At 43.1% G+C, this 18,063-nt stretch overlaps 1 protein-coding gene across 2 annotated transcripts; it reads left to right on the top strand.

Annotated features, from left to right (window-relative positions):
- The first annotated feature begins 904 nt into the window (after positions 1-904).
- PLPBP (pyridoxal phosphate binding protein) lies at positions 905-13,746 on the top strand. Of its 2 annotated transcripts, none has more exons than XM_033947746.1 (8): positions 905-1,044; positions 2,425-2,532; positions 4,584-4,619; positions 4,787-4,862; positions 4,965-5,099; positions 7,161-7,303; positions 10,215-10,313; positions 13,147-13,746. In XM_033947746.1, the coding sequence occupies exons 1-8, from the start codon at positions 952-954 to the stop codon at positions 13,282-13,284; spliced, it is 828 nt and encodes a 275-aa protein (XP_033803637.1). In that variant the 5' UTR covers positions 905-951; the 3' UTR covers positions 13,285-13,746. The 2 variants fall into 2 exon arrangements, with proteins under 2 accessions (XP_033803637.1, XP_033803636.1); XM_033947745.1 differs by having other exon boundaries at positions 963-981.
- The last annotated feature ends 4,317 nt before the right edge of the window (positions 13,747-18,063 follow it).

Raw genomic sequence — 18,063 nt, 5'->3', positions numbered from 1 at the left:
CGGATCGGAAAATGGGTGATCGAGGGGAAAAACATATGGTGGGCCGTTTTGCGACGATCGCTGAGTTTAGTGAATTGGGGGCTAAGTGTTTGAAGATTGTGCAGATGAGGACAGAACTTGCAGGGGCGGGGACAAATCTGACTCTATGTCATTCTCTGGTTGTGGGTTCCATTCCCACTGCAGCTCCTGTGACTCTGGGCAAGTCACTTAACACTTTATTGGCCGAGGTACAAAATAAGTACCTATCTAAAATATGTAAATAGCTTTGATTTTAACCACACAGAAAAAGAGGTATATCAAGTCCCATCCACTGTACTATTACTAATAGTCAAATACAATGACCCTGTCACGTAAAGAAAAAAATAAATAAAAAATCCCCAAAGAAATGCACAGATGGCTGAAATGTTAAATAGCCTTGGACACGAATCTTTTACCAGACCTCATTCTGTGAAATTCAGGGGCATGCGCACATTTATTCACGGGTCGGGTGTATTATATAGCCAGAGAGCTCCCACTGCATCCGAATATCTATATTTATCTCCGGATACTGAATCTCAGTAAGACACTCGAGAAAAATGAACAAAACTGAAGCTACTGTTCTTTACAGAAAGTATTAGGAGATCTCTTTGATGAAGGGATCCGAGGATATTCTATACAAAAATAATTATAGTTTAATGTTTTCCTTCCGCACGTATTTAATATCTGCGGAATTCTTACAGCACATTGCACAAATAAACTACTAAACTATAACCCGCGAGCCCTTTGATTAGCCGGACACAACCTCCTACGACCTTTCCAAGATGGCGTCCTGGGGAGGTCACTTTTCCTCAACTCCCGCCTCCCGCCGACCAGTTTTGCTGCACTGATTGGTGGAATCGCGGTAGGCGCGAGCTGTCAATGGTCGGAGCTGGGCGGGGCCGGAAACGTTAGGAGAGTGGCCGGGAGGGGAGGATGTGGAGCAGAGCAGGAATGTCCTCGGAGGTAGGCAGAGCTTTGAAGGCGGTGTTGGAGCGGGTGCAGAGGGCTGCGGCCCAGAGACCCCAGGTAAAGCTCGGGGGTAGGATTGTGAGTGTATCTTCACCCTCCTAGACCTTGTTTCCTATTCCCACCTTGACATCTGTTTCTAGTGCTGTTTTTGCCCCCAGCTCTACTTCTGCCTTCTGCTTCACTCGCTGTTCCTATGTCATGCTTCTACCTATGTTTCTTTTCTTATCTCTAGTACTCCTGGCCTTGATTTTAGCTTTGCTGCTGCCCTTACTTCCTCCACAATTGCTCCTTCTATCTCTGTAGTACCTGATTTCAGATCAATATCAGCACAGTCTATCTAGTCTGACCAGTAAGGTGATAAGTGTACTCCCCTGCTCCTTTCTCTGTGGGGTTGCTTTTTTTCCCCTTTTCCTCCTGTTCTTTTCCCTTTTCTTAGTTCTTCCTTTGCATTTCGGGGTAAGGCCATCTCCCTGGGCCCATCCCCTCCATGAATGTTGCATGTCTGTTTTATGCTGGGTCTGATCCAGGGGCTTCTATCACAGTGAGCAAGTAAGGATTATGGATGCACATGGACTTTAAGTTATGTTACTGGTTGAGTGTTGGCAGTGGGATTTCCTGCCAACTTTGTTCTTTGGAGGTGTAGAAACTTCGTATATCCAAGAATTTGAATGGGGTTTTATATTCTTAAGCAAGCTAGTTCCTAACCTCATCTACTGCATATCCCTACTCCTAGCTTTGCGATAAATAAGTGCCAGGGTGTGTTTTGGGTTAAAAGAAGCACTTCCAAGTTAGCTAGTGTCAGTGGAATGGAGGAGTAGCCCCAATGGTTCAGTTTCTACTGCAGCTCCTTCTAATCCTGGGCAAGTCACTTAACCCTGACCATTTGCTATGACCATTATGGAACATGCAGTGCTGATTTCAGTGGGTGGAACAAGAGCCTAGAAATGCCCTAGGATTCAAATCATAGCTAGAAGCAGTCAGAAAATCTCACTCCAGGAGCTTCATATCTTGTCAATTCTAGAAGGGTAAGATTTTTTTTTTTTGTTCAATGTGGGTTTCATTCAGAAGTATGTTCAGCCTCATACTGTACTTTTTATACAGTGATAAGCTGCTGAGCCTGAGTCCCTTGCACTATAGATGTTGGAATGGGGTGAGCCACAGCGGCAGCCCCAAAACTTTCCTCTCTCTTCCCCACCTCTTCCGGAGAATGTGGTGAAATCAGTTAGCTTAGCGGGGTTTAAAAAAAAGGCTTGGATAATTTCTGGAAAGAGAAGTTCATAGGCCATTATTGAGATGGCTTGGGGAAATCCACTGCTTATTCCTAGGATAAGCAGCATAAAATCTGTTTTACTAGAGATCTAGCTAACCTAAATTTTAATGCAATTGTTCTTTAGCACATTTGTTAATTTCATCAAGTTCCACTTCCTTTGCCACCAGAGTCTCCTGGCAGTCCAGCCACGACTTGTGGCTGTCAGCAAAACCAAGCCTGTGGACATGGTGATTGAGGCCTATGCACAGGGGCAACGTTACTTTGGAGAAAACTATGTAAGTACATTTCAATCCCCTTCTCTTTCTGTCTGTTGTAACCCTGAGTGTAAAAGGGCTATTTGAGACCCATAGTTACATCAGGACTCTTACTCCTGGCAGAATTCTGCGCACAAAATTGGCAAAATCTGCAAGTTTGTCAATATTTAAACAATATTTTTGCTAATTATTATCCATATTTCATTTAAAACATTTTAAAATAAAATGGTTTTCTTCTACCTTTATTGTCCTGGGTGTTTTATTTTTCCATCATGTTGGTTCCAGTTTCTTTTTTCTGCTTTCCTGTTGTCTGCTAATTCTGCTTCATGTGACTGCTATCCATTTGGCCTTTTTTACTCTCTCTATTCCCTCACTACACCGGCTTCAGACATATTGATCATTCCTTTTTAGCTCTTTTCTGCTTCTTTCTTACCATTCTCCTCTTTTTTTACTTTTCAGCTACCTATCAAATTTCCATCTTTTCTCCCATTCCCCATCTCATTCCTTCCTCAATCCTCCATTCTTTTCATCTTCAATGTACCTCCTTTATAATATTTCTACCCTCTGTTATGTTTATCCTCTCGTCTTTTTCCTTGCCACCCTCTCCTACGCCTCAGGGTTTTACCATTCTCAGCGTCTTCCTTCCGGCATCTGCTCTCTCTTCCTTCCATCCCCACCCTCGTAGCCTGACATCACCCTATCTCGTCACTGCTGCACTCTTCCCCATGGTCCAGCATTTCTCCCACTCTCTTCCCTCACTCCCATTTCCAGGCATCTTTCCATCACTCCATTCTACTCCTAGATCCAACATCTCCTTCCTTCTCTCCCTCCTGTGTATCTCTCCCTCCCTCTCATCCACACTGATGTCGAACACCTCTCTGTCCCTTCCTTGTGTCCTGTGTTAAATCTCTCTATCCCCTTCCATGCACCATCTCTCCCTTCCTTCATTATGTTCAATTTCATCCTCTCTCCTCACCCCTGTGCATGTCTCCCTCTCCTCCCCCTGTGCCAGCATCTTGCCTTCTTCTCACCCCTCCCCCTGTGCCAACAACTTTTCTTCCTCTCACACCTTCCCTCTCTCTGCGCCATAATGCAAGTGTTAAGAGCCAACAACTTTCCTTCTCTCCTCCCCTGTACTCTGCTTGTTTGGGTTATGGTAGCGACAGCAGCTCTCACACGTTGCCTGCCGCTAATCCGGAGGCCTCCCCTTTGCCGCGGAGAGACTTCGGGTTAATGGCAGGCAGCATGTGGGAATTGCTGCTGATAATGCGACCCGAATAAGCTGACACGGTTGAGATTCTGCGCGGGAAAAGGGAATTCTGCGCGACTGTGAGTTCTGCATTGCACAGTCGCGCAGAATTCCACTAGGAGTTGACTCTGTCCCTCAAAATGTGATCTTATTGAAAGATGAGTCTCAGAGCTACATTCCAGTTGTCTGGTAAACCAAAATTTTATTTTCTTTTCTGGAGTAATGCTTTGATAAGCTGTGACCTTGTTGGCACTAGTGAGTTTGCCTGGCTCTGAGCCTTTGGCATGCATGGAAAATATAGGACCTGAATGTATTCAAAGGGGCATTTCCATTGTGGTGTTGAATGCTTAGTTGTGTGTCATGACTGTAAAACATGTCCAGGTCTGCTGCCAGCCACCTCTGTTTGTAGGATGTGGCCATGGGGGTATGTGGGGAGGGGGCACCTAGCTGGCTCTATGACCGTTGTACCTTGTGATGGGGAGTAGAGTTGGATTTGATTCTTGGTAGAGACCCAAGTATCTCGGAGGCGACACCTACTGGATAGGGTTCAGGGTGCACTTCTTTTGGCTTTCTGTAGTAGTAGTTCATGCCTCTTGATTCTCACTGTTGCAAAGGCTAAGCTAGACAGGATTGAGAGCAAGTTGGCGGGTGAAGGGAACCTGGGTTAACTTTGAAGGCTTTTAGCACCATAGCCCCAGTGGACTTGGGAACCGACAAGAAAGAGCTGTTGGGCAAAGTAGTTCAGATATTTTTGCTCCTTTGGCTGTCCCTGGTGGAAAGCCTGGCTTCCTAATAACTGAAAGCATATTTTAATTCTTTCCAGGTTCAAGAGCTGTTAGAGAAGGCATCAGATTCTAAAGTAAGTTAGTGTGTGTGGCTCTTCTTTCAGTTCCTATATGTGTTAAAAGAAGGGTTGCCCAGGAAGGGAGCCTTTATACTCAGTTTCCCAAAATGTATTAGTGCTTGAAGTATGGCTAGCGTATTGCCAGATTTGAATGACTGTTTGTTTGTTTTTTAATTTTCCAGATTCAGGCCACATGTCCGGATATTAAATGGCATTTTATAGGTCACCTACAGAAAAACAACATTAACAAATTAGTTTGTATGTAATTCTTATTTGTTTATTATATATGTATTTTTTGAGCATTTGACACCCTAGTTTTTGAGTCTCTACTCATCTTCAGTCTCTCCTTGCTCACTTAAGCTGTTCCCAACCTCTTTATGCTGGAAACACTGGATTCCATCAAGTTGGCAGACAAGGTGAACAGTTCCTGGCAGAAGAAAGAGTTACCGGAGAAGTTAAAGGTTATGGTGCAGGTCAACACCAGCGGGGAGAGTAGTGAGTACTCTGTGTGATTTCTGTTGACTGACGCATGAAGCTGTTCCAGGGTCCCTCCATGAATGATTCAAATGAAAAGTTAGATTTTGATTAGCTGAAGCATAGGTTTGAGTTCATGAAAATATTTCCAGTTTATTTTTTATAATTATCCTGTCAACTGGAATTCTTCTTATAAGTCCGCAATACCCTATTTAATGATCCAAATTCTATGATTGGCTAGCTTAGTTAGTATCTAATAGAGATTGAAAGTTTCTGGAGCTCATTCACCACAATGATTTTGGATCATTCTTATGCTGAACCAGTGGAGGATATCAGAGTCTGCACAGAATGCAATATGAGAATGCATGACTGGAGGTTTGGAGGTCTTATTTGAGGCATTGGGATCAATCTGGGTCACTACACTTGGAGCAGGATGCACGAAGCTGACACCACGGGTGAAATAAAATACCATGGTAGAGCAATTTTTATTTTACTGGTGATGCTCGACACAATAGAATGCAAATTATATGCATGCTATTTGTGCAGAGCAGCACCAGTAAAACAAGAGAGGAACTGTGCTTGGTGCCTGCTCAGAAGAGCAATTGCTAGGCTCAGCTCCTCCTCCTCCTTGCAGCCGTCCTTCTCTTTCCCTTTGCCCAGTCACGATTAGCTGAGAGCCAGCAGAGGGGAGAGCGGTAACTGCAGCCTTTGAATCGGGGCTTCCTCTGCCAGCTCCTGCTTTGGAGTCAGCAAGGGAATCCACAAATCGGCTTTTTTTTAAAAAATAGAGAAAGCTGTTGTGTGTACACAACACACGTACATAAGAGCTGCGCTTATTTTTTTTTAAAAAACAACATAAAAAACCTCCTCCCCTGGGCCATCCCTTTCCTGGTGTATCCCAGGGGAGGGGCTTTAGGCACCTGAGCCAATCGGGGCCTTGGGACACTGTCCTGCACATCCCAGGATGTACTGGGAAGGGGAAGACCTGCCATTTTGAAGAGGTGGGCCTTCCGGCAGGAGGAAATAAGCATTCCTCTTGCCAGTCTTCAGTAGAAGGTATGGGTGGGATCCGGCATCGGTGGGGAGGGGCCCACTAGTCAACTGGGCTTTGTTTTTGGGTGAGGAAGGAGGACAAGTACTCGGTGGGAAGGAAGGAGGAATTAGGGGTATTTTTTGTTCAGTGGTGGGTCTGAGCTGCTTTAGCCTTATTTTCATGTTGGTGCCTGAGCCAATCAGTGCTCAGGCACTGACAGGAAAGTAAGGCTATGACAGTTCAGACCCTGTTGGAAAATTTTGCCTGTAAAAAGTGAGCAAAAAGTTTAGACCATTACATGGAGTGCTCATTATAATACTAATGAGCTCCTTGTAGTGCATTAGCATAGGAATCTCTGTGCTGCTAGGAGGATTGTTGGCAGCCACGGAGAACCCTTTTGTGCATCAGGAGGGAAGCTTTCTTTCCCAGTAAAACTGCTTTAACGAGTCCTACTGCCACAGAAAGCCGGGATTTCAGTTGGTGCCCTTGACCTTCCAGGTGACTGGGTTCCCGGGCTTACTTCCCTCCAGGTGTGTCCCAAGTGGAAGTGCTGGTAGTGCAGTAAGCAGAACTCTGCCAAGAGCAAGACCTAAAACTGTGATTTCCAGCAACTAGACTAGAGGAAGGTAGATCTCTCCCCCTCCCCCAATATTCCAAGTTTATTTTTTATTTTTTTTAATCTCTTCCTAATTAGAGCATAGGTAATCTTTTTTATTTCTAAGGCTGGAGTGAAAATGCATCAGAAGAGGAGTTGACTGTTCTTGCATTAATCAATTATTTTAATCAAAAAGCCTCTGTTTGGTTTTGAGGGGATGACTCATTCTCCGGTCCATTTAATGCATGCTAGGCATGATACAGGCTTAGGAAAAAAATCTTTATTCCTGAGATTCAGCCTTTAAATCTGCCTCTCTGTAGCATGGGTATTATTGTGTGTGAACTGGAATGTGGATATATTGAAGCATTATGAAGTTCCTGGTACTTTGGAAATTCCTGCTTAGACTAGACAGATAATCTGCGGTTCTAAGAACTTCTCCTCCTCTATTTTTCAGGTAAGCATGGTCTCCCACCTGCGGAAACTGTGGCCACTGTGGCACATATCACCCAGAAGTGTCCCAGCCTTGAATTTGTTGGTTTAATGACAATTGGAAGCTTTGAACATGACCCCAACCAAGGACCTAATCCAGATTTCCAGGTGTGTACATTTTACTTGTAGCCAGTGATTATAGTTTTGAGTACCAAGAAGAAATACTGATCTCTATAGGCAACCTTCCTGTGAGAAGGTTTGAGGCTTCCCAGACAATAATGTATCTAGGGAGGGGGCGCTGGAGCAGCAGCTGAGACTTTGCAAATAAGTGGCAGCAAAACAAAAGGTAAATTCGTCATCTGAAAGCAAAAGTGTGAAATGTGCGCTTGATGCAAAATAGAGAAAATGAGAAGTGAAGCATGCACAGAGTTGGCAGGGAAAGCCCCAAGCAGCTCAGCGGCAGGGGAAGCCCTGAAGCAACCTCCTGCCGCTTGGCTGTTCAGGGCAGGAAGAGTAGTATATTTTTTTTGTCTTTTTTAAATGGGCATAGATGTTGTGTGTGTATTACACGGTACTTCTTTCTGGGCATCGATCGGAATGCTTATTTTAATATTGATGAGCTTATTGTAATCCACTGACATACGATTATCAGAGACTGCTACATACCACGGAAAAGACTGTGATAAGACATTTTGGGCATCAAATAGCTGAAATACTTCGATGCTAAACAGGTTAAAACTGGTTTAGCGTTGATCGTTAAAGGCACAGTGAGTTTTGAGCATATGGGCCTCAGGGTCCTCTTTCCTGCCCAGTGCCATTGCTGTTTTAAAATGAGACTGCTGCAGGAAGTCCCAGCAGCCGTTTTGAGATCGACGCCAGCATAAGCAAGAGTGATTGGCACCGGTATAGGAGCAGTCTCCAATCTCAATATTGCTGCTGGGATTTCCTGCAGCAGTCATTTTAAAACAGGTAATAAAGATGGGGTTCTTTTCTGCCCCTGAAGAGACATTAGGGAGGGGGGCAAGCACAAATTTTTGGGTTTCGATTGGCCTCTAATTTTTGCTTCTCCAGTGGTGCTCTGGAGTGTCCAATTCTGATGGCCCTTATTCTGCACTTGGCTAAGGTCTGTCTATGCTATGTGTGCGTGACTGAGGTATGGCATCCTACTAGTGTGTGTTATGTAGAAACCTGGATCAGTTTGGCTTGTTCTGTGTCCTAGTAGAAGGTGTATAGGGGTTCCGAGGGCTTGGTGTAGTGATTGCAGTGCTGTTTCTCTTCAGAGGCAGGGTTGGTACTGTTAGTTAGTACTGTTATAGTAGCCCAAGCGTGGCATTTTGCAAGATTTTGTGTCTGACGATGAAGGAAGTCAGTGCTGGTGTTTAACTGTATTTTTTTTCCAAAGATGTGTTTTCAACAGGATCATCCCTGAGGAGGTAGGGGACTGTGTTCATTGCTTTAGTACAGGCAGTCCCCAAGTTAAGAACTAGTTTCGTTTTTAAAGCTGCTCTTAAGTCTGATTTCTATGTAACTTAGAACTTGTAGATTTTAAGATGCTTGCTACTTACCTCTTCTCCCAGCTGATAAAAAAGGCCAACTGTCCCTAACAGTGTTCCCTCTAAGGTACAGCATGCACAACCACACACTGTTCTTAATGTGGTCATGCATCATTCCCGAATCTGCCACAGGAGAAGTGTAGGAGTCTATGCTACTGGAAATACTGCTCATTGAAATCAAATGAAGCCGCAACCAAGTCATACTTAAGTGGGACGTCTGTAATCAATATCTTTATGTATCTGGCAATTCCTCTGTCTGCTACTTCTCTACCCTGCCTCTGCCACCTCTTCTGTCTCATCTGAACCACATGGTACACGGTAGAAACCTGTGGAACATCGTATGGCACAATTGATCTGAGCTGTAAATTACATGGGTACAAGAGGCAGGAAGAGTGGATTACAGAAGCAGTGAGCCTGCAGTGGCACTAGCTGCTGTCTTCTACTATCAGCTGGGATTGGGTAGCTTTGGGGAAGGATGCAAACGTCCTCCCCACCCCTCCTGAGATGCACCAGAGATTCTCACTACACCATTTTCTTTTTTATTCGTAAAAGTTTGGAAAGACCTTCCTTCTGTAACTAAAGTTCTCTCTCATCTACCCACTTTTCGTAAAGTCCTGAAGACACATTTAGTTCAGAAATTTACTAATGATCCTTCTTTTTCAAATAATCATGAAAAAATAAAATATCTGGCCTAAAAGATATAGTTTATGTTCTAATCTCCTGTATAATTTTATTAATATTTTGTTAACCGAGTCGAGCCCTCCTGTTGGGATGAATCAGTATTTAAAAAAAATCAAAGATTAGATTAGATTATTACACCTCTTGTCAAAATCTGCTATAAATTATCATGATGTATCGAGCTGTCCTATGCTTATTAGAAACTTTAGTGCCATTCTCGATTCCACTAAAACTCTTACTAAGCCTGTTTAGAGGGGGAAATGCTTGAGGTACCTATATGTAAACCACTTTGAGTATGGTAATATAACTACAAAAAAAGGGGTGTGACGGGTCAAAAGCGCACGAGGATAAAGGCGCGCCGACAACCGAGTGCGGACAACTGAGTGCAGGGCTTAATCGCGCCGAAGAAAACCCATATTTTAAAGTGTTCTGACGGGGGGTTTCTCCCCCCCCCCATTATACTGAAAACTTAACTTTTTCCCCTAAAAAACAGGGAAAAAGTTAAGTTTCCAGTATAATGAGGAGGTTACAACTCCCCCACAACGCCAGCGCGATATCTATTAAGTAAAGTGGGGGGGTTCTCCACCAACACCCCCCATCGGAGCCCTTTAAAATACAGTTTTTCTTCGGCGCGATTAAGTCCTGCGCTCAGTTGTCTGCGTGCCTTTGTCCTCGCGTGCTTTAGACTATGAACCAAAAAGGGGTGGGGATGGAAGGTTTTCTTTCCACTCTTTCGAGAAGCCTGTGCCCTGTTGGACAAGAAATGCAAATCCAAGTTTCTTACACTGATGCCAAAGTCCAGCTTTTTAAAGCAGAAATGCATCTAACCTACTTGTCTGTCTGTTAAGGTATTAATATCCCTGCGACAGGAGGTGTGCAAGAAGTTAAAGATCCCCCCTGAGAAGGTGGAACTCAGCATGGGTATGTCAATGGACTTTGAGCATGCGGTAAGTGTGCTTGTGGCTTTTTGTTGGTCTGTAGCAGCTATTTGTAAACTTGTTCACCGTTTCTAGTGTCCTGCTAATAGAGGCTGACCATGGCACCAAAGAACTGCACTGTGTAACTCATTCACCAGCACAAGGATTGGCACCAAACCCAGGTCTGGCTGAAAATGCTGCTGGTGGTCCTCTCTGTTTTCCTCCAAAGTTGAGAAGCAATATTTAAAGAGATTTTTCAGATCATGGCATGCTGTCCTATATCCTTCCAGTAACATACCTGTATTTTGGTGACTACAGGACTAGAGAAGACGGGAATACCAGTTGTTCCCTGCTTTAGAGAATGACACAGGGACAAGTTTTGTTGCTGTCCCTGTCCCATTGCTGTAATCTCTGCCTTAACCACACAAGCTTCGAACAGTTATGATTTTAAAGTGTTTGAGGCTTGTGCAGATGAGGACAGAGCTTAGGCATTGGTGGAATGAGGCATTATGACATCACAATCTCAGCTCTAGAATGTTGCTACTTATGATTTTAAAGTGTTTGAGACTTGTCAGATGAGGACAGAACTTAGGCATTGGTGGAACGAGGCATTATGACATCACAATCTGAGCTCTAGAATGTTGCTACTTATGATTTTAACGTGTTTGAGGCTTGTGCAGATGAGGACAGAGCTTGCAGGAATTGGACAGTGACAGGAAAAGAACTCGGAATGAGAAAATGAGTTCCTGTGGGGACGGGGAAAAATTTGTCTCCGTGTCATTCTCTACCCTGTTCTTGACACGCCCCAGGTAGTATAGAGACTTATACTGAGGTGAAATTTTCCAACTTTTGTATCTGTGTTTGATTTCAGTCCTTTGTCTCTGATTGTTCTAAATTCTCTGTGTCTGCACATTCCTTCTCAATTGTTTTCCTGTCCTCTTTATTTTTTAAATAAAAAATCATTTCTCCATGACCCTTTCTCCATAGTTTATCTCCTCTGACTTCTTTGTCTCTTTCTCTGCTGGTTTTTCTTTACTGTGTCCTTCCCTTTCCCTTCACAGACTCAATTCCTCTCCATCTTTTTTCAGCTCCTCCTCCTTCCAGTCTGATCTTCTTCCTCTGTTCCCAGATCATGTCTCCTCTCTCTCACTGGGAGGAAGATGTACTTCTGCACCTGGACTTTCAAACCCTTTAGTGTGACTGCTCGTTATATTAGTCCTGAGCAGACTGAGTGTGATGAAGAATATCAAATATATCTACCTACATAAGAACATAAGAATTGTCATACTGGGACAGATCAAAGGTTCATCAAGCCCTGTATCGTGTTTCCAACAGTGGCCAACCCAGGTCCCAAGTACCTGGCAGAAACCCAAATAGCAACATTCCAGAGCTAAGATTGTGATGTCATAAAGCCTTATTCCACCAATGCCTAAGAGCCAAACTCATCAGTGATGTCACAATGGCTTGATTGTCCTATACTCGGCTCACATATGAACATAAGAGTTGCCATACTGGGATGGATGAAAGGTCCATCAAGTCCAGCATCCTGTTTCCAACAGTGGCCAACCCAAGTAGTTAAACAAATTTTATGTTGCTTATACTAGGAATAAGCAGTTGATTTCCCCAAGCCACCTACTGTATATGTTCTTGAGCAAATCCACAGTCTGTTTCAAACCTTGAATGTTTTGAGGGGATGGAAAGCCTCTCTTACTAGGAAAGGCTAGGAAGTTAGGACTCTTCAGCCTGGAGAAGAGGTAGCTGAGGGGGGATATCATAGAGGTCTACAAAATCCTGAGTGGATTGGAACAGGTAAATGTGAATTGATTGTTTCCTCATTGAAAAAGTACAAAGACTAAGGGGCACTCCATGAGGTTACATGGTAATACTTTTAAAAGAAGAAAATATTTTTCGCTCAATGATTAGTTAAGTTCTGGAACTCATTGCTGGAGGAGGTGATAACAGCATATGTGGCTTTAAAAAAAAAGTTTAGAAAAGTTCCTAGTCGAAAGATCCAGTCTGCTATTGAGATAGACACGGGGGCAGCCACTGTTTACCCCTGGGATTAGTGGTTCATAGACAAAATCGCGCCGACAACTGAGCGCAAGGTTGAGGGCGCGCCAAAGAAAAGCACTATTTTAAAGGGTTCCGACGGGGGGTGTTGGTGGGGAACCCCCCTATTTTACTTAACAGACATTGCGCTGGCGTTGTGGGGGGTTTGGGGGGTTGTAACCCCCCTCATTATACTTGAAACCGAACTTTTTGCCTGTTTTTTAGGGAAAAAGTTCAGTTTTAACTATAATGTGGGGGGTTACAACCGCCCAAGCCCCCCACAACGCCAGCGCAATGTGTGTTAAGTAAAGTGGGGGGTTCCCCCCCCCACACCCCCTGTCGGAGCCCTTTAAAATAGTGCTTTTCTTCGGCACGCCGTCAATCTTGCGCTCAGTTGTCGGCGCACCGTTGTCTCACGCGATTTAGTCCCCGAAACCAGGATTAGTAATGTGGAATCTTGATAACTCTTGGGGTTTTGCCAGGTTCTTGTGATTTGGATTGGCCACTGTTGGAAGCAGGATTCTGGTCATGATGGACCATCATTCTGACCCCTTATGGCCATTCTTATGTTCTTACAAGAGCACTGCTAATCCACTATCCAAGACCCCTATTATATCTTATCACCAAATTTTTAGTATTGCCAAAACATGTATCCACTCCACCCTCATTAAAGTTTGTATTTAACAATGGTTACTCCAGGCAGCTTGTCCAGGCTCCTTTTTGTATTGCATTGGAAGCCTTGTGTGTCACTGATGGGGGGCCATTTGCATGGCCCCCTTTAAAAATAAATAAATAATTTCTCATTCTTTTGCAGATAGAGGTTGGCTCCACAAATGTGAGAATTGGAAGCACCATTTTTGGAGAGCGGGATTATTCTGACAAATCTACAAATTCTAAAGGTGTAGAGGAAGTTCGAGATAAGCTCTCTGATCTAGCAGTTCGGGAATATTAAAAGACAAGGTGCGGCGAGATTAAACTATGCAGACTCAGCATTCATATCTTAACCATGGATTTCATTTGCAAGGATTCTGAAAAGAATTGGCAGGATACTTTGCTCTTAATGAGACATGAGTAATGAGAATCGTCGTTGCACAGGGAACATCAAATTTCTTCCCACCACTTGTAAGTCAGAAGAAATTGTTGCATCCCCTTAACGGGGGATTTTTATTTTTATTTTTTTTGTAATAGTACTTTAATGTTCCTGATTAAAGTTTGATAGTGCATTTATAGATGAGAGATTGGACTTCTACTGTCATGAAAATCTCATTCTGATTTTGAAAAGAAGAAATCTCAGCTTCCCCTTTCTTACTGAACAAGTGAAAATGTCACATAGGTGGTGGCATCGCACTTGGATTTTCACCATTGATTTGTGTTTTCTCACTAGAATGTTTCTGGATTATATTTTTTAAATTATTATTAAGTGCATTCTTTTCTTCAGAGCTGTCCTGTTCCAGCATCTGTAGTTTAACCCGCAAAATGAGGAGATTTATACAATCTTAATTTGCAAAGATTCTTAATCATAATTCTACAGCTCCAAGATCTTTTCCCTTGAGCAGGATTCTCCCTTCCTGGTAAGCATTAGAAGTTCTCATAAGTTTTGAAGGCTGGGGGGGGGGCGACATGGTTTCTGTATCCACAAAATTCATGTCTATTTTATAAACGGAGTAAACAGATCTTTGGGGAACATACGTATTTTTCTTTAGCATAATCAGTTGGCCTTTCTAAGTAAGGTGCATTATAAATTTAATAAAATCTTTGTGTGATTTTTCATTCTAAGCAAAGGAGAACTATGAGTTCACAGCCATAGAAGTCCCAAGCAGGGAATAACCTAGGATGATGTCTCCCTACAATAAGGGCTTCTGTAAAGCAGTAAAACAGATGGCACTGTATACTTTGGAAATGCACAGGAGCTTTGCATCTACTGCAGATCAGGCTACTTCCCTGGCTCGCTGCTCAGAACAGATGTGGAAAGCACTGTGGCACATCTTCATGCTAGACCCAGGGGTAGGGAACTCCGGTCCTTGAGAGCCGTATTCCAGTCGGGTTTTCAGGATTTCCCCAATGAATATGCATTGAAAGCAGTGCATGCAAATAGATCTCATGCATATTCATTGGGGAAATCCTGAAAACCCGACTGGAATACGGCTCTCGAGGACCGGAGTTCCTTACCCCTGTGCTAGACTGATATGTTGCGAAAGGATTGGCATAAGAATCTAAGAACAGCCTTACTGGGTCAGACCAATGGTCCATCAAGCCCAGTAGCGTTCCAGAGCTTAACTATTCTCTGAGTGAAAAAATATTTCCTCCTATTGGTTTTAAAAGTATTTCCCTGTAACTTCATCGAATGTCCCCTAGTCTTCGTAATTTTTGACTGAGTAAAAAATTGATTCATTTGTACCCGTTCTACTCCACTCAGGATTTTGTAGACTTCAATCATATCTCCCCTCATCCGCCCCTTTTCCAAGCTGAAGAGCCCTAACCATTTTAGTCTTTCCTCATACGAGAGGAATTCCATCCCCTTTATCATCTTGGTTGCTCTTCTTTGAACCTTTTCTAGTGCCGCTATATCTTTCTTGAGTTAAGGAGATCAGAACTGAACACAATACTCTAGGTGAGTACCATGGAGCGATACAGGGGCATTATAACATTCTTAGTCTTGTTAACCATCCCTTTTTGTAATAATTCCTAGCATCTTGTTTGCTCTTTTGGCTGCCGCCACACATTGCAATCAGGTAGCCATAGAGGAGCATGTAAGGGATGGTCCCTTGTTTGAGTAGGTGGGGACTAGTTTTTTTTTTAGGGGGAGGGTTTAATAAGAAATTTTGCAAGTATAATACTTGTTTAAGAAAAATGAAAAGAAAAATATTATAAGCCATAATACAATCAATAAGTAATTTATCATTTTCTTCTTAGACCACTAAAGAGAAGGGAGGTCAGCCCCAAAAACCTGAAAGTTAATAGAATATGGCAATATAATAGGCTTAACGAGACAAAATCCTCCTAATTCATACGCCCATTACCCAATAGAGATCTTCTTCAAATCTAGAAAGGCTTTCAACTGGTCCGGGGTATCAAAAATATATTTTACCCCAGCAAAGCAGACAAAACATTTACAAGGATATGAAAGCAGAAAATTTACCCCTAAATTCCTTGTCTCTTCCCACAAAGCAAGAAATGCCTTCCTCTTTTTCTGTGTTTCTTTAGTTACATCAGGATAAATCCAAACCCTCTGTCCAAAATATGGAGTCTGAGCATTACGAAAGTAAAGTTTCATTACTGCATTGAGATCTTGTTGAAATACAAGTGAGGCTAATAAAGTAGCTCTTTCCTCAATTGCTGTTACTGAATCTTCAAAAAGTGCCGATAAATTATCCAGATTAATACATTCATCTTGTTGAGGCTCCCGAATTAAGCCACCAGTTCCTCCCCCAACTTTTTTTACTTGAAGCACCTGGTAAGAAGTAAATTTTTATTCAAAGGCGGAATAGTTTCAGGGACAAACTTCAAAATATGAATTAGATATTTACGAAATAAGTCACAGGAGTTGCATCAGGTGGCTTAGGAAAATTAAAAATATGTAAATTGAGTCTCCTGTTAGTTCTCCAATTGTTCCAATCTTCTGTGTACTGACATCTTATAAGAACATAAGAATTGCCACTGCTGAGTCAGCAGTCCGCTCACGCGGCGGCCCTCTGGCCCAAGACCAGCACCCTAACTGAGATTAGACCCACCAGCGCACGTTCTTGTTCAGCAGAAACTTGTCTAACTTTGTCTTGAATCCTTGGAGGGTGTTTTCCCCTAATTAAGGTAGTTGTTACTATCTTTAAAGAGGATATTTCTTCATTAGCACAGGCAAACTGAGAAAGATTTTCTCTCTTAATATTTTCAGGTAAGAGAATCCACTTTATATACCCGAGCAGTTATTTCTTCTACGGATTTTAATACAGTTCCATCCAATCTTTGTAGCACTTTCCAGATAGCTTCCAGGGTTACTACCATGAGGACTACAAGCTGAGATCCAGCCCCTAATATCTTCTTTCCAGCAGTGGCTCACATTATTGACTTGTGTCCCTCGACAGATAAAATCCCCGCAACCACTTTGGTATCAAGATTTTTCTTACAATCCGTCAATGAGGCTGCTGGGCATGAAGGAACAATGGGGTCCGGGGCAATAAAGATATTTCCGGCTCAAGTGTAGCAGTCGTCTCTTTAACTGCTGACACATCTTGGCCCCTTCTCCCCGGTAACAGAAGGTGTTCTGGAGGTGAAACTCGGTCTGCTCTGTTGTAAGGGTGAAGGTATCCGTCGGCAAGGGTCTAACATGTTCAACACTCTCTTAAGGACAAAAGAAAGTATACGAGCCACGAGCACTTCCAGATTCACACTGCCATCTTGGCTTCTCCCTTCAGAACCGGGACTAGTTGTTTTTTGTTTTTTTTAACTTGGTTTCCTTTTCATTTGCTGTTGTGATGTTTTAGGGCTCCCTTACTTAAAAAAAAAAAAGGGTATTAAGCGGGGTTGCCAAATGTCTGGGAAAACCCAGACTGTCCAGGTGCCCGGATAGAGGTCCAAAACCCGGCAGTTCATCCAGGTTTTGGAAAGCCCTAAGCTCGTGGCCACGTCTGCAAGGCCTCTGAACAGGCGTGGATGCAACACAATGGCGTCACAAGCATGCATGCTCGAAGGACCTCCAGACATGGCCCAGACTCTGGAAAGAGGAGATGAGGTTTTGGGGGGGGGGGGGGGGCGGAGCCACGTGTCCTCTTTTGTTCATTTTAAAATAATAAGAAAAAAAATCTTGTAACCCTAGTATTAAGCCCTTAACACAAACAAGCTACTGCAGAAATGTCACCCATGCGTTACCAAATTAATTTAGGAGAGGGTGTTTCATGGGCAGAGTGGGCACAGGAGCATTAAACAGCTTGTACGTGCTTCCACGTTAACTCTATGTAGGTATTGCACACTAATGACATTAGCACATGAAATATTTTTTAAAATACCCCAAAAATGCAATGATAAATCTGAGTAGAGCACATGGTAAAATCATAGATTGCCACGTACTAATCTACGATTTTGCTGCACTATAGTAAGAGCTCCTGTGTCTAGGGGCTCTGCCTTTCACTGGTTATTCCTTTTGTTAGGAGTCTTTTGGTAGAGGTGGGAAGTGTCTCTGTACCAGGCCATTTGACAATACAGTATAATCTCGTTATAACGGACTCGCTTATAAAGGAACCTCGCTTATAGTGGACGAGGTCCACTGGTCCCGGCCGAGCGCCATTATAAACATACAGAATATCATCGGATATAGCGGACTCGCATATAACGGACTTTTGGATATAAGAGACAACTAATTTGGTCCCCAGAGCCACTTCTAGCTGTAATTTTCTTCGGCTATAACGGACATGCAGGCTCCGCCTACAAGGTGCGTGGGGTGTCAGTGATATGGTATCAAAATGCAGCCCAGAAGAAAATGACAAAGTATTTTTCTTTCCAGTCCAGTACGACATAATGCTTTATAACATATTTTAGTGTTCTGGTTTTGCAATCATTTCGTGCCATACCAATGTTTTGCTGAGTTTTGTTCTTGATGTTGCTAGTATGCTTGTGCAGTGACTGTTGTTCATTGATTGAACGTTGTTTCAAGTTGACCTAAATAAATTTTAAAAAAAAATGCAACTCTGGGTTTAACGGATTCTGGCTATAACAAACCGTTTTTCCAGGTCCCTTGAAG

The sequence above is a fragment of the Geotrypetes seraphini genome, chromosome 6 (assembly GCF_902459505.1).
Source record: "Geotrypetes seraphini chromosome 6, aGeoSer1.1, whole genome shotgun sequence".
In the NCBI taxonomy this organism is placed as follows: domain Eukaryota; kingdom Metazoa; phylum Chordata; class Amphibia; order Gymnophiona; family Dermophiidae; genus Geotrypetes; species Geotrypetes seraphini.
The sequence above is the reverse complement of the archived record's forward strand: the minus strand, read 5'-3'. Positions and strand labels throughout refer to the sequence as shown.